The sequence below is a fragment of the Puntigrus tetrazona genome, chromosome 3 (genome assembly GCF_018831695.1).
Source record: "Puntigrus tetrazona isolate hp1 chromosome 3, ASM1883169v1, whole genome shotgun sequence".
NCBI classification, from domain to species: Eukaryota; Metazoa; Chordata; class Actinopteri; order Cypriniformes; family Cyprinidae; genus Puntigrus; species Puntigrus tetrazona.
In genome coordinates this window covers 18,269,232-18,286,233 of record NC_056701.1, presented here as the reverse complement: position 1 = coordinate 18,286,233, position 17,002 = coordinate 18,269,232, and the positions used below count along the sequence as shown (strand labels likewise).

The window sequence follows — 17,002 nt, the reverse complement described above, 5'->3', positions numbered from 1 at the left end:
CCTCGGCGGCCGTGTGGCAAATTGCTTGTGTTGTGTAATTTACTCGGGGGCCGAAGCTTCCCGCCAGGAATCCCTTCTGGGGGGTCAACTCTGTCCTACTCATCTCTGCTCAGGGCGGCCTCTTGATATTGCCCATAAATCTGGGTATCGCTGATTATTTTGATACTATTGTCCGACAGAGTAATGGAATGTCGGCCCTCTTAAAGTAATCCTCCTATCTGTGTGACCTACCGGAGACCTGTGGTGAATTGGCCTGGTCGCTAAGCCGTGGACTATAGTCGCAAGAAATAAGCTGCTGTCCTGCTTCCATTCTTCTTCTCCTTCTTTTTCACAGAGAGAGAGAGGGAGAATACAAGCACTGTACTATAGCGTTCAAACTGTACTCCTGTCACCTTGAAAACCAGTCCTCATTTTTCACCGTTGTGTTCCTTTTCAATTTAGGTGGCCAAAAACACACAACTCCCCCAAGCCCTTCCCCCAATGTGCTTTTCATATTGTTCAGTCAGGGCTCATTAAAATGTTGAGTCATCATTGAACTGTGCCAGGACTTTTATTCAATGTGGGGATGGAGCGTTAAATATGTGTGAATGCTCAGTGTATTAGGCAGATTGTGTTTATAGACAAAATGGCTGAGATTATGCTTTTATTTTTCCTGTAACTTCTCAGTCATTATGTAAAGAGATAGTTCACCCATTTACTCATCGTTGTGATGTTCAAAAGCCTTTATGACTTTTTGTATGCTTTGTATATTGAACTCTGTTCGAAAATAATAAAAGAGAATGAAAACTGGGGCTGTCAAAGCTGCAAAATGACAAAATGGCATCATAAAGCTATCATAAAAAGTGGTCTTGTGCTTTATATATATATTAAAGGTGTTATGTGATGAGTCATACAATATGATATTTGAGAAAAAGACTGCAATTTAAGTGAGTGATTGTCAGATGCTGCGACTGAGACTTCAAAAACAGGATCAGTTTGATTTGAGAACAGATCATTTAGACGGGTTACAGGAACTGGACCAAAGATTCATTGAAAACCTACAAATCAAAGTAATACTGAGCATGCAGGGAAAAAAAAAAAAATATATATATATATATATATATATATATATATATATATATATATATATATAGTGTGACACACATTTAGAATTTGTTGCCAGAACTCCCTGTTTTAATCAAATAGTGACCATAATAAAACAGTAAAAAAGGAAGTGTCAGAAAACTTAAAGGGATAATTCAACCAAAAATGAAAATTGATGTTTATCTGCTTACCCCCAAGGAACCCAAAATTTAGGTGATTTTGTTTCTTCAGTAGAACACAAGCAAAGATTTTTAACTCTAACCGTTGTAGTCTGTCAATCATATAATGCAAGTCAATGGGCACACAATTTTTGAAAGTAAAAAAAAAAACATTGACAAATTAAACCCTGCAGCTCGTGACAATACATTGACAATACACATGTGCAAAGAAACAAAACAATCAGTCTGTGCAAAAAAACTGAAAGGTATTTATGTTGTTTCAACCTTTGTTTGTGTTCTACTGAAGAAACAAAGTTACCTATTGCTCTGGGGGTAAGCAGATAAACAGCTATTTTTCATTTTTGGGCGAACTATCCCTTTAAGTGCTAGTTGAACAGGATTTAGATTTTGGAATACAAATATTATTGTTATTATTATTTTTATTATCATTAATATTATGTGCTAATTAGGACAGATTGTTAAAAAGGTCTAAATTCATAATGAAGGTGCACCAGAGTAACATCTACTGGAATTTAGACTTTCAGATAATTTAAGGTCAGCATAAATTAAGAAAAGCAGTGTATAAAGTAATAATATACCACAATAACATGTTGTTTTTTTTATCCAGATGGGATTCAGTTTCTCACAGGACCTCCCAGGTACTGAAAAACAGTAGTTAATTTGCTCTGTAATTTTGACCTGAGGTTGTATGAGAAAAACACAAGCATGTTTGATTCGGGCAAGATTAAAATCACAAAATACGTCTATGTAACACAAAATTGCTTAAATCCTCAGGGAAAACTGGGTCCCATCTGAATAGGCTTCAGACAGCGAGCCGGTTGGCAACAGATGAATTATAACCCCAATGGATCAGTCAGGTTTGAGAATCAGCAAATAGACTGAAATGACGTCTGAAAGCGAGCAGGTCATTGTTCTGGCAGTATGTATGACGCTGTGGCAAAACTGTGGCCGAGAGGCAGTTCATCAGACAGTGCAGCAGCACCTCATGACGCACATTAGAGCCCTGTTCCCTTTATTCCTCTGTTTATCTTGCTCTCCTCCTCGTCTTAATGTTTCAGTCACGCAGAAATCCCATGCTCCTCGGTCCAGCTCTGCTCTACCACCATTGAACTATAAATAATCAACGCCTCACGCTTAAAGCAAATCCATCTTCCTCAGAAGTTACGGAGGAGTTCGGTTTACTGGAGAGCTAATTACAGCTTCAGCCTCCGTGATTAAACTCGGCCTCAGCTCTGATTGGCAGCCAGGGAATCTGTTGTCGTTTTCTCATGTTGGCTGAATGCAGGATCTCGGATCCACATGGGACTTCAGCATAAGAACAACTGCCGCCCACACAGAAAACCCAGACTTGACTTGACGAATGGGGTCCACAGTTTGACAAACAAAAGAGAATATAATTGCTCCCTTAATGGGCTGAAAAATATTCATCGCATAAACCTATGAGTGTTTCCTCCCTCTCTTTAATTGCTGGCCATTCAAACGGCGTGATAAAAGAATAGCTGACTCATAATGAGCAATCTGTTGTCATTTACTCACACTCATGTTGTCCTTGTATGACTTTATTACTTCTGTGGAATACAAAAGGATTATAATAATTTTGAAGAATGTGCTGAATGGGAAGTAAGGCTTTTAAGCTTCAAAAATAACACACATGTAAAAATTATTTTAATTCTAATTTTACAATTTTAATTCAATATTTCTATTTTATTTCTACATTATAGATATGTATAAATCTGATTTAATTATCTAATTTATGTAATTTATTAATATAAAATAATTATGTATTTTAAATATAACCTTATATTTATATTTTATTTATAAGGGAGAGTTTCTGCTAAATTAGTTTGACACAAAACATGCAAATGTAAAATATATATTCCAAATTGCATTTAATAACCAGAAGCTCTAGATGTTTTTTCCATTTCTGCACAAAGATATGAATCCTTCCTTCAACTCAGTGGCTCTGTTTTTCAAGGGTCTTTGAATGTATCTTTAACGTAAACCCATCTTCTTGTCAGAAAAAAAAAAAAAAAGTATTTTTTGAATAGAGTGAATAGCACAAAAATAGAATTTCGATTTTTAGGTATACTGTTCCTTTAAGAAAGTTTGAGCAGTACATTCTCATGGGCATCTTTGTCCATCGCTTTACCAAGACCATGTCAATGATCAGAATTTCATTTTTGTCAGGTGCAGCATTGATGTGAACAATTAATCAACCCACAGGGTACGACTCCCACATCAGTACTCAGTACCCACATCATAATTCACTTAAGCGTCTTTTGGCCCTGGTAATAAATGATGCTTGTAGAAATATATAGAGTGAAGTATCCAAGGTCAATACTCTGCAGCAAGCCGCAGCTCTACCAGTGTGGAATTTTGAGTGGGCAGCGGCAGACGCGTTGCTGAGTGTCAGCCTCTTTCAAGTTAGCTATTTTGTTAGCGCTTAGCGCACACAACCCTATTTGGTTAGCGCTTAGTGCGCACAACCCCTCCCCTCTGCACAGGAGCCATTAATTATACCTCCTCAACCGAATTAGACAAGGAGCATTTTATCTTAATAGCTCTCTGCAAGCAAGCCTCCAGGATGAGCATTATACTGTTTTCATCTGGCGAAGGCGTTCTCATTCAATTCAGTTCCTCTCTGTCGCTTTTGAGGGCAGAGCATCTACGAAGGCTTGTCGCAAGTCTTTCCTCATCCTCCGGGGGCCTGAAGGTGAAGCCAGAGACCTCCGATATTGTGCGACACTCATGTAATCACTCCTGAAGGGGGGAGACGTTGATTGGAATAGAAGCAGGTTGAGATCTACAAGCACAAAATCTATTTGCACCGTGACCATGGAAATGCACAGCGCGAAAACAATTAAAATGCTAATTTCCTATCCCTGTGGTAAAGTGCTAATGACTTTTCTAGTCATCCAGCACCTAATAAATAGTTCCCAGTGAAGGTTATAGGATGCAGTGTGGAAACCAGTTGAGGACAGGTCGTTCTATATGTGTTGTATGTACTGTGGTTCAGTGGTGCAGATTAATACATACACTTATTACTTAACTTTATTATCATAGGTAAAAATGTAGTACGCAATAATAATTGCAAATTAAGGTAAAGTAGCAAATAAATAAATAAATAAATAATGTATTAATTAATTAATAAACAATATTGTACACATTTAAACAGAAGATAATTATTTAATGGTCACAAAGTAATTGTTCATATAGTGGGTGGAACTTTAAACACCGTCAGGGACCGTTTTATCAGCAAGACCAGCACATTATCATGAATAACCGTGTCTTTTGGAGTGAACAGAAAATTGATTGTTTTCACAAACATTTGGTGATATGGCAGTTGTTCATTAGCTATCAGATGCTCCGATGTCTGACTGCAGCTAGAACAAGAAACGGTGTGCTGTATCCTGCCTGACAGTAAATAAAACAAAGTTCAATATATCAAACTACTGCTTGGCAAAAGAACGGCACTGCATTCTCTGAAGATCCCAAGAAGCATCTTTCCCAACTTCAGTATTGACATCGCCTACAGCGCTGGTTTTAGTATCTTCCTCACGTTTCATCTAGATGATCTGTCAACAGCAGTGAGTTGAGTACTGTCAGTACAGCACTTCTTAATCCATTTTTCCATTCTCTTAGGACTTCCTCAGTTTCCCCTTTTTGATCTCCAATTAATTTAAACACTTAATAAATAAACACTTAATATAATAATCTGTCTTCGCAGTATCTGGCAATTTGAGCCCTTCGGATCAAATGGTTTGAGGCCTTCTTGGTTAGTTGGCATCTGTATCCACTATAACCCAATTTCACTCTTGTGATACACACAACTGAAGTCGAATGAAATAAGAAAACAAACTTACTTCTTCTCTATTAAGAGCAGTAATACAATGAGGACGAAATTAAGCATCTTAATTTGGATTCTCTGCTCCATTGCTTCACAAAGCTCTCTTTTAATTATATTTATCTAATGAGGTCATTGAAATGCATAGGCACAGCCGGCTTGCTTTGCATAGTGGCGGGATGGGGCTGTTTTCATCACAGGCGCTACATTGCCTGTGTTGTTTGATTAGATTTTGAGTGGCTCAAACTCTGTCATTACTTAGTGTCTGGAACACAAGTGCCTTTCTTCATCAATTTAGTTTATCCAATTTCTTTGTCTTTTTCTCTCTCAGTTTTACAAGTCTCTTGCTGTTTATCTCTTGTTCTTTGAAACCACAATAATGGAGCAGACTGCTGATTTGGCAGTGGTCCATAAGAAAGATCACTGACACCCTCCACAAAAAGGAATTTGTGAAAACAATTTTTGTCACAGTAAAGGTCAGAAACAGAAGTTTCTGAATTCAGAGTTCTGTATCATTTATCTCTTGTTCTTTGAAACATATTAAATGCAAGTCACAGAAGGTCAGAAAGAAGTTTCTGTTCAGAGTTCTGTATCAAAGCATATTAAATGCAAAGTTGACCGGAAGGAAGAAACTGGGTTGGAAATGGTGCACAAACAACAGGGATGACAACAAACTTGAGAATACTGTTAAGCTTAGCTGGTTCAAACACTTCAAAAAGAGTGGACTGAAGCTGGATTCAGTGCATCAAGAGTCCCCCTCTCAAGACATCTTCAGGAAAAGGGCTACTTCTGAAACAGAAACAAAAACAGATAATTGCCACTTTAAAAAGAAACGAGCTGATTGCTGTGATCAAGGGTGGATCGCATCGGAAAACTTGACATCTTCTTCATGAAGTAAAAGGAAAATAAAAGCTGAAACGTTTTCACAGAAAAGCAGTGCATTACAATAGTGAAGGAGAAGCTCTGTGTATCGTGTGTAGTAACATTCATACAGTCTATGATCACAACAACAACCTTTGTCAGGCATCTACATAGTCATCTGAGGAGATTACAAAAATTAAACGTAGTGTTTTTTAAACTCTGTAACATAAAATGTGGTGTTATCTGCCTTCGCTATAAAACAAACTTTTATTATGTATAAAACATTCTTTCACTTTAATAAAAAAAAAAATCCCTTACATTTTGTAAATGAACTGTATTTGTTTAAGTTGTTATTTCTTAATTAAAACAACCCGTTAGTGAGAACTAGAGGTTAGAACCAGTAGGTGGCGACAAGTGCATCCAAACCAAAAAGTAGCCTGATTACATTATTTTTTTTTGAGATTCCTTATTGTGTATCTGGTAGAGGGTTTGTGAATAGTTTCAACTGACAGAAAGGGTCAGAAAGCTCTCGGATATCATCAAAATATCTTAATTTGTGTTCCAAAGATTGGAACAATAAGAGTAATTAATTTGTATTTTTGAAGTAAACCATCCCTGTGTAAAAGCTATATCACGTAACCAATCGTGTTCTTGGTCGGAATATATTGGCATTAAATAACACTCTTTTTCATGTCATAATGTTTATATTCAGCCTGAATAGCATTAGACATTCCATGTCTGTGTATATTTACAGTGTAAATATGTGTGTGCATTTGCAGTGAATATATACTGTGAAGTTTGAAGGGCAACAAAGTTTCCAAACAAATGCTCAAACATTTCCAAATAGCGGATGAAAAACAGAGAGCGAGAGAGCTGAGCCAGAGGCCAAAAGTGAGCAGAATGAAAGCAAGAGAGGGAGAGAGAGAGATGTGTGCATGCTACACATAAGACAATGGAGAGAAAGTTAGATAAGAGAGAAAAAAGGGACCAGAGCTAGGTTTAGCAATTTCTGAGTCCTGTTCCATTAAGAATTAATGGCTCGGTACAGTTTCAACTCTAAGCAGTTCTTAGTGTCTGCGCTCTGTTTTCATTGGCGAGCTCGCTGACGTCAGCCCATCCTTCCAAAACACACTGAATTATTCAACCGTGTGTGGCCTATCGCTCCATCATCAGCACGTAAGACAACATATGTGTCCTGCCAGACACACATAAGCATCCCTGTCAACACGCAAAGTGGGAACTGTGCCCGAACATAACACGGCTTTACTCCAGCGTTACTAAAATGTTTGCACGCCATCTCTGTAAACGACTGACAGTACAAGAGGGATCGTGTCCTTTTATTTTCAATAAAAGAGGTGCTCTGAAAACATCAAATTCATAAATCATTCTTTTAGCGTGGTAAGCCTGGAGTCGACAGAAACTGCAAGTAGTTACTTTTGTCTTCAGCTGACAAAGATAAGCTTGGTGAGCCATTTTTACCCACAGTGCTTGACAAAAGAAATGTGCCATCAAACCAAATGAGACAGATTAATGAAATGAATTTTTCACACAGTAGAACAAGAAGCGTTGGAGAAAGTTGGAGGGGGGAAACTCAAAAAGAAAGGCGCTTTGACTCTAATAAGGTTGCGGATGAATCGGCGCTGTGCTTCTGATAAAAGAAACTCTGGCGGTGTCGGTTCATCAGGGGTAGGAGGAACGCGATTACGGCTTCCTTCTAAAGCATGCTGATAGGATTAACAGCATTAACCCAAATTTCCTGCGACTCTGGTTAGCACCACTGCAGCTAGTGAGATACCCCGGTCCCCCAGATCACTGCTCATCGCTCTCCAGTGCACTGACCTAGCACACTTAGGAAAGTTTGGTCATGACTGTCATGGCTGAACCTCTTTTTCTTAGAGTTTTTCTTTTCTTTCTTTTTAGTCAGAATGGCACCGTTCTGGATATATCATCTGGGAGTTGCTGGCCTATTGTTTAATGAAGTGTTCAAACATCCTATTAATTTGACTTGATTAAGTATACACAAGTATATGTGGCAGTATTTGACTATTGTACTTTAATTTTGTTTTAGATTTTATTTATTGCCATTCACAGTCTTTATTTTTATGAATTACAGCATAATGTCAGCGTATGTGGTACTTTTTAATTCAATATTTGAATTTTTTTATTATTTGTTTATTTATTTATTACATTTAATTTCATTGTTACATTTATTTAAACTCATTACAACTTTTTAATTTGTTATTCGTTTCTGCTTTTTTTATTTTTGTGTATTAATGCATGATCAGACACAAGAACTCTGTAATATAATAAATTTTTTTCTTTGTTTTTTTTTTAATTCAAATTAAAAAAAAATTATTATTATTAATCTACTCATTAGTTTACTTTCAACTTTTTACATTTTATTCAAGCAACATACTGAAGAAATGTACTTTAATATTTTATTATCTTTTTCGTGTACCCTCTTTATTTTTGTACATTTTTTGTATATTCAGACACAAGGTCTGTGTTATGTGGCACTATTTGATGAATGTGTTTGCCTATCCTCTGTTGATCTGATATGATTTGCTCTCAAGCATTGCTTTATCCTCACACCTTGCCCTCTGGGACTGAGAAAGAGACAGTGCGAAAGATACAAAGCAAAGATGGATCCTCAGCAAATACAGACTTAGTGATCACAGTCTAGCCACAGAAGACAGACACAGACAAACATGGCAACCAAAGGAAAAACAAATCTGTGCTTACCGTGACACTGGTGAGGTTGAGACCGAGGCATACCTCTTATAAATTTGTGAAATACTTACTTTTTCTTACTTTTCTGTGTGTGCTTTTCTTTCCGTCACTGTTGTTATTGTGCATTGATATGTCGGCAATATTGTAATAAAAAAAAAAAAAAAAAAAAAAAAAAACACTAGTAAGCTATTGAGCAAGAATGTGACACTCCTCTTTTCAATTCTTTTCCAGATGGGCAAATGGGAGAACCAGAGTTTGACTTTGAAATACCCTGTGTGGCCTCGCTTCAACTCTTTTGGTGATGCGGAGACAGACGACAATCACCTGACCATTGTGACTCTGGAGGAGAAGCCTTTTGTCATTGTGGAGAACGTGGAGCGCCTCACGGGCACCTGCATGAGAAACTCTGTGCCCTGCCGCAAACACATCAAAGAGTAAGCCTTGTTTTTCTCAATCTCCCATCCTAAGCTCACCTTCTCCATCACTCACTCTCAAACTGATAGATGTTTGATATGGCGACCCTAGAGAGGTGTGCAGAATGAGGCAAGAGCATTCATAAAGAGAGTTTGATATATGTTGAGGGTTGCTGATTGCATAACTACATACATCAGTCAATACTGTAGTGCTACTGTCTCCTTGTGTTTGGAAAACACTGAATGAGATAGTTTATTTTTTTTAACTTTTATGTGTTTAAGGTGTTCTTATTGTTCAATAGAATGTTTTTAATACATTTTAGAACTTGAGAATTCCTCGTTTAAAGTTACAGTAAAAACACTAACATGATGCTTCATATATAATAATTCATCGACATGAATGGCTTTACTGTCACTTTTGACCGAATGAATGTAATGTAAACGAAATTGTTTTAAATTGTACCGACCATTAACTTTTAAATAGTAGTGTACATGTTTGAGTTCACGTAAAGAATAATTGAAAAGTTGTGATCTGTGAGCCATGATTAACACAGAGAGTAAAAACCGCCCATGTAAAGAAATGCTTTTTTTACGGTGTTAAATAGGGCGAAGAATATATGATCTCATAGGATCACTATATCCTGCTCTGTATGCATGAAGATTAGACTCATCAAAGAACTGAGCACACACACAAACACACAAGAGAATACATGGATGCCACACATGTCCACTTGCAAACAGGCCAGTGCTCTCTGTTGTGTTCCTCCAACGGCACAATTCCCACTCAAGCATCCATTGTGCCCGTTTGGAGGAGGCAGGAATTACTGAGGCATGCAAAGACACTGGCAGGATATATAGTCCCATCCTCCCTGAGATAGACCTGCCTCTATTTCTCTGTCTCCCTCTCAGCCTCACATTATTGGTTCCTCATCTGCTTGGTTTTAAAAGCAAAATAACTCAGTCAGCGTAACTACTCAGCCATAATCACAGTCAACAGAACTAGACGTTACCTTTGTGCATCAGAAACAGAAACGGGAGCTTCTGCCCTCATTCAATATAGCCTAAACACGATCAGAGAGTTGTTATCATCTTCTTGTAGTTTCATAAACAATCGTCATACATTACATTTGCTTTAGTTTGCTAATATTTTTGGTAAAAGCAATAGAAGATTTCTTATTTTATAGATTGTCTTTCACTGATATACAGTGTTGGGGATAATGCATTACAAGTAATGTAAGTTATGTAATCAGATTACTTTTTCAAAGTAACACGTTTTTATTTTGCAAGAAAATTCTACCCAAAACAGTTTGTTTACCCATTTATTAACCATGTTGAGAAAATCAGATGCATTGTGTGTAAATACAGTGTAGTTCTAGGCTAAATGTGAATGTGCATTAATTCATCTCACTTGCAAAAAACTGAGTTAGCATTCATCAGAATTAATTAAAACAGTGAAATGCAAAAAATACGAAAACCTGCAGTAATTAAATATGTTAATACAATTCCATTTTATTTAGCAGTGTCTTTGCTGCTGAGCGAAAATAATTGCTGAAGAGTATTGAACTTCAGTTTCATTCAGCAAGGATACAATGAATTGTACAATATTACTTTTTTTATCAAATAAATGCAGCCTTGGCGAGCACAAGCCTCTTTAAGAAACATTCAAAAAATCTTACTGACCCCAAACCTGCCATTATTTTCTTCCCCCTTATGCCTTCTCCAAACCTATATGACTTTTATGTCTAAAAATGAACTAAAAAGTGGTTTACCTGATAAATCATGTAATTTTAGTCATCTGAAGTTCACAAGATAAGTATCAAAGTCTATAATCCCAGTAGATGCTTTTGTCTTTATGGTACTTTTATACCTTTTTTGGACCTTGAAAGCTCTCAATCCCCATTCATTGTAATTGCATAGAAAAATGTGAGCTCAAAATAAGCAGATGTTCAAAATTTCTGCTTTTTTCTTTAAATATAGAAGAATCGTCAGCAGTTTGAAATGAAATAAAGATAAGTACAAGATTTTCATTTTGAATGCTGAACTAATACTTTAAGAGCAAAAAAGTGAACTATATTTCTGTGACGAGTCACTTTTTTTTGGCCCAGTCTGACAGACTCTGACTGATCTAAGTCAGAGATAAATACAGTATGATGATGTGGGAACGGCAGCTCATCTGGTATCCTCAGCTGTCGTTTTACCCTCTACTTCAGCTGCCGCTGAGGTCTGTAGATGCAGAAACTGATGCAGTGCCAGCTTGACAAGCCACAGACACAGAAGAGACATGCTTCAGTGGCCAGAACGCGCGCGCACACACACAAACAGATGCAAACAATTCAAGATCTCTCTGAGCCACCGAGATATTTAAAAGCAAATGTCAGAATTCGGATGTCTATCAGCTCAGACTATCACTTCCAACTTTTACCTTCCATTTTTTTCACACATTGTGTTGTCTTGGCGGGCGATCGCATTAGCCTGCCACATATTAAAAAAGAACTAGAAGAAACAAACATGGTGGACAGTACAGTATGTCTTCATAAGGATGTAATTGGTGTAGTAAAGGCAGTGAGGAAGTGGTCTGGTGACATAAGGCAGCCCCTCTTATTGCCGCTGGGTATCGAAATATGAGGAAGACTCTGTAATAATATGGATTCTTCCTTGTGAGAGTTTGAATAGAGCCTCTGCAGGAGCCGGGGGAATTCATCGTGTGCGTCATATCCAGCGCAGAGGGGAAGAGATTGATTTTAAACTGGATTTTGCCTAGGCAGTCGAATGTGTGTCTCTCTCATTGTGGAGACAGGAAAGTTTGTTCATTTCTGCAGTCAGAAGGCATGCAGCCACTTCTTGCTGCCAAAAACACTCCTCTTCTTTTATGCGATCAGCGCTAGGCTGGATTTACAATAAGCTTTTTTTCTTTTTTCTAACACGATAACAGGGAACACAAATTCTTAGCTTTTCAGTCTTTTGTAGACTGCATGATCTGCATTGTAGACTCATTTATTTTGTTCAGGTGCTGGTTATAAAGAAGCCAAGTGATGAGAAGTGAGAATTCACTTCTAAAAAGCCGTTATGTTTATTTGAATGATAATTTTAATAAACTGAATATTTCACTAAACATTTTTATTTCATTATATTTTAGTTGAAAATTGATCATAGCTCTAATGCACATTTTGGAGCTGCAGTACTTTTTTTTTTTAATCTTAATGAAATATTAAATATTAAAAATATTAAGATTGTTTTGTTTTGTTTAATCTCCAGTAATGTAAAATAAAATAGTCACATCTGAATAAAATATTTTAAAAACAAATTGATGAGCAGGATGAGTTTATTTTGTTTTGTTTAACCTCTGGCATGTATCTCCGGTATGGCATGCATCCAATGACTTCTGCTGTCTCTGGGCAGACATAATGGAGGCATTTGCATTATTTTGAGGTCTCAGTAACAGATATTTATAGCCACTGCTTGCAGTCTACATCAGGGCTACGTAGGGACTACATCAAATACATGGCTATAGCAAAAATTGTTTGCAGTGAGAAGAAGGAATTGGCACGCATGGGAGCAATCTGTGGAGACAAAGTATACTCATAAGTGTTTTTTTTTCTTAGTGTTGATCTGTTTAAAGAACACAGAGAGCCGAGTCTTAATTAGCTTCAATCTAAAAGTTAAATGAGGCTCCCAGGTGGCTTTGCTAGTTTAAGTGTTGTCTGTCTGAACTCTGCAGTGGAAATGCTCCACTCACAGATGGTGGCATGATTACTAATGCAGCTCTGTCCTGTCTGCAACCCTGTCATTTTTTCTTCGCTAAAGTACACTTTTCTCTACAAATTTAGCTACTTTGTACAACTGTCATCTAATTGAAGGGGGGTCTATATTCACCCCAGTCGCTCATAATTATGTCCAGAACATGCCTCCCCCAGAGTGCATGTTGTGCGGACTTGTAGTTAAGGATCTGAGTTGTTAACCAAAAGGTTGGAGGTTTAAACCCAACAAGGGACAGTCCATTAACCACTGCCGTTTTGCCCTTGAGCAAAGCACTTAACCCCAGGCTACTCCAGCGGGACTGTCCCTGCAATAAGTGTTCCTTAAACTGTCTTGTACAAAACCAAAAGTTTTGCGCATTCCTGACTCAGTGTAAGGATATCGGTGAATGAAAAAAGTGAATAAGTAAGTAAAAAAAAACAAAAAACATATTATTCTGTTTTAAAATGCAATTATAATGTAAAAAGAGAGAATAGAATAAATCCACAGTTTTCTGTCATGTGACCGATTCGAAGACATGGAGGGCAAAACGTCCATAGAACTGCTGCAAAAGCCTGTCAGTTTCCCATCTGTTTTACAGCTGCAAATATTTAGATCACCTCTGAAAAAAAATAAAACATACGTATGTGAATAAAATTTGAATAAAAATGTTTTGGCCATTTGCAATTTATATTATGCTCCTGCGGCAAACAGATCAGAATGTTTTAGAAACACTTAAAGTATCGTAATATATTTAAAACTTAAATTTAATATTTAAATATTTATTTAAATATCAAATTCAGTACAAAATATACATCACCAATAAGGTGTTTTTTAACCTTTTAATGTATGTGGGTGTGTCACACATGAAAACTATCAGTTGATAAATGATTTTTAAATGCAACATTAAATTGTTGTCTTTTTATATTTCATTTTATTTTTATTTTATATTTTTTATTGAATACATTTTAATACTATATTTTTAGTAAACATAAAAATGTTGTATAAAAACACAACAACAACAACAATTTAATAAATCAAAATACAGAGAAACAAATTGGCAAATAATTATTAAACATATTTAAAAATTATCTACATTTGTTTAAACATCATTAAATGTAAAAATAAAAAATTAAACATATTTTATTTTCCATGTATATTTTTATTCTTAATTTGAATGAAATTGATAATTAATTAAGCTATAATTAAATAAATTGGTTGATTTGATAATATTTTTTTCATTACATCAATGTAACTGACCAACCATTTGAGATTGGATTACCCAGACTTTAATATTAGGTGCAAACAGGGCTTTATCTGGGTGAGATGGTACACTAGAATGAATGTAGCTAAGAAATCAATAAAAGCTAAACGAGAATATGAACACATGCATGTTCTACTCCAGTCGACCCTTCATGACTACTTCATGTCTAAAAACAGGACCTTCTCCTCCAATTCAAATGAAATAATCATCTTGATTCTCCTATAAATAGAATTGTCTTCCTCCTCGTTCGGAAAAACAGGAACCCCTCTGCAATTAAGGCGGCACAGATTGGTGGTGGTCTTTACGAGGCATCAGAAATCTCCAGCCGACTGCAATTTTCACCAGAGGTTTGGCACTCCCTTGATGGCTCCCTGAGAGGCTCTCGAGGGAAAGCCCTACTATTCATTGTAATTAAGAAATTTCTCCACTGCCGGCAGCAAAAGGCTTTATCGTTCATGCTTCAGCACACTATACCTACTGTACTGTAATCCCAGCTAGCGAATGGTCTGCTCAAGCAGGCGGCCGTCCAAAATATGCTTTAGACACACTGCAGCTAAATACAATTGTGACTCCTCTTCTGAGTGCTTAATCCCGCTCTGTTCACACAGAGATTGCTTATGTGAAGCTCACACGCGCAGTATATACAAAGGTGGTTTACAAAAATTGCAATCACTTGTTTGTAATTTAAGGTTTGTTGTGAGATTCAAATGTAAAAGTTTTATAAATAAAATATATAAAGACAATATGTGCTTTTTTAAACCATTTTTTGTGATTTATAAACATGAAGTAACGCCCGCACAATGACATAATGTGTGATGTATGTAGTCATGAAATCAAAGACAAGTGCTCAGATTAATTTCCCAAACATTTAAATAAATATAAATGTGAATTTGTCAAATTCATACATCAGGATCCAGAGAGAGCACATTGATTCATTTCTACATTTTAGTATGCAACATTTAAATAATCCGTCTATTATAAATTTTGAGATAATATTTGTGAAAGAATTCTGTTATACTTATATTTATTTGAAAATATATATTGTGATTTATTCCAATTTAAAATAATTTTTCTATTTGAATATACTTATATATTTGAATATATAATTTATTCCTTTAATGAAATTTTTTCAGCATCATTACTCCAGTCTTCAGTGTCACATGATCCTTCAGAAATCATATTAATATAATTCAGATTTGGTGCTCAAACACCATTATTGAAATGTTAAAAGCAGTTTTACTGCTTAATATTTTTGTGGATGGATTTTTTTATTTGATTAACCTCATTGATTAACTTATATTGAAACATGTAGATAAAACAATTATCAGTAAAACTTAAGTCTTTACTTTCCCTTTTAATTACTTTAATGCATCCTTGCTGAATTGAAAATGTAAAATATGTTTTTATATATATATATATATATATATATATATATATATATATATATAAAAGTTGCTAAAACATAACATTTGAAAGCATGTCTTGTCTCTCCCTGTGCATGGACAATCCAGAAAATGCATCCATCAGCTAATTGTGAAACGGTCCTGACATCACGATTTAGATATTCTTCTTTAAATTGAACTGTGATTAATGTGCTCTATCCATCAGCAACACCACAGAGGGAGGAGGAACGTACATTAAAAAGTGCTGCAAAGGCTTCTGCATCGACATCCTGAAGAAAATCGCTCGGAACGTGAAGTTCACATACGACCTTTATCTGGTGACCAACGGGAAGCACGGCAAGAAGATCAACAACGTGTGGAACGGCATGGTGGGGGAGGTGAGAAGATTTCAATAGTCAAATCTGCCGATGCCGTTTGTTATCGAACGCCGCTTTTTCCATTTACAGAGCTAAACAAAGGTTAGATTGAATAAAGTTTTGTTCTCCCTCTCTCTCTCCCACGCTCTCCACTGGAAGTAATTTTTGTAACAGTCAAAGCCTGATAGCAATCAAATGTGAAATTGGGGAAAGGAGCTGGATATTTGTTCAATTTAGATCCAGAGAGAGCGAAATGCTGGAAATCAAGTTTCATTTGGCTGCAAAAATGATTCGAAATATCCCAGGTGTTCTGTGTATAAACTTTACAGTTTTTTGACTAAAGCGTCTTGTCGCCTTGTCTCCTTCCACAGGTGGTGTACAAAAAAGCAGTCATGGCCGTGGGCTCCCTGACAATCAATGAGGAGCGCTCAGAGGTCATCGATTTCTCCGTCCCCTTCGTGGAAACAGGGATTAGTGTGATGGTATCCCGTAGCAACGGAACCGTCTCCCCATCAGCGTTTTTAGGTAACTATCTGCAGGGCAGAGCAGCCGTTTTTCCTGCGATCGTCTTATTTCCACCTGTCAAAATATTGAAGCCTTCCCACCAATCAAACCCCCGATCCGACAGGCCGATAGAGTCGCCCACAAATGCGCTGAAGTGGGCCGCTTTTAGATTCATAGCACCCTGAGTGCTCCTTTATGCTTGATGGCACTAGATCAGCAAGCCATTATTTAATTAGCATAAGGCCAATAATTACAGGGTCTGAGAAACTTCCCCAATGGACACTTGCCAGTTTCGCATTTGCTTCCCACGGTAAAGCTCTTTAATCTCTTCAGCTTGTCTATAGTCACATATCAAGCAGAATGCCTGGATGATAGTCGCTGACTGTGACTTTTTTCCCCCGATCTACCTTCGCTGCAGAGCCCTTCAGTGCGTCTGTGTGGGTGATGATGTTTGTGATGCTGCTGCTGGTGACTGCTATGGCTGTCTTCATGTTTGAGTACATCAGCCCCCTGGGCTTCAACAGGAACCTCGCTCAGGGCAAAGGTACGTAACTAGCACTCTCAGCTACTCCCTCCCTCCCTCCGTTTCCCCTGCAATGCAGTCGCTCTTTCAGTTTGAGGCACACTCGT

The 17,002-nt window shown here is 36.9% G+C and overlaps 1 protein-coding gene across 1 annotated transcript in view; it reads left to right on the top strand.

The window, feature by feature from the left end:
* grin2aa (glutamate receptor, ionotropic, N-methyl D-aspartate 2A, a) overlaps positions 1-17,002 on the top strand; it is a 114,886-nt gene that overhangs the window by 82,707 nt on the left and 15,177 nt on the right. The window contains exons 5-8 of the mRNA XM_043235929.1: positions 8,929-9,131; positions 15,718-15,889; positions 16,240-16,393; positions 16,791-16,916. Coding sequence (XP_043091864.1) covers positions 8,929-9,131; positions 15,718-15,889; positions 16,240-16,393; positions 16,791-16,916 — 655 coding nt within the window. The remainder of the gene's footprint in view (positions 1-8,928; positions 9,132-15,717; positions 15,890-16,239; positions 16,394-16,790; positions 16,917-17,002) is intronic.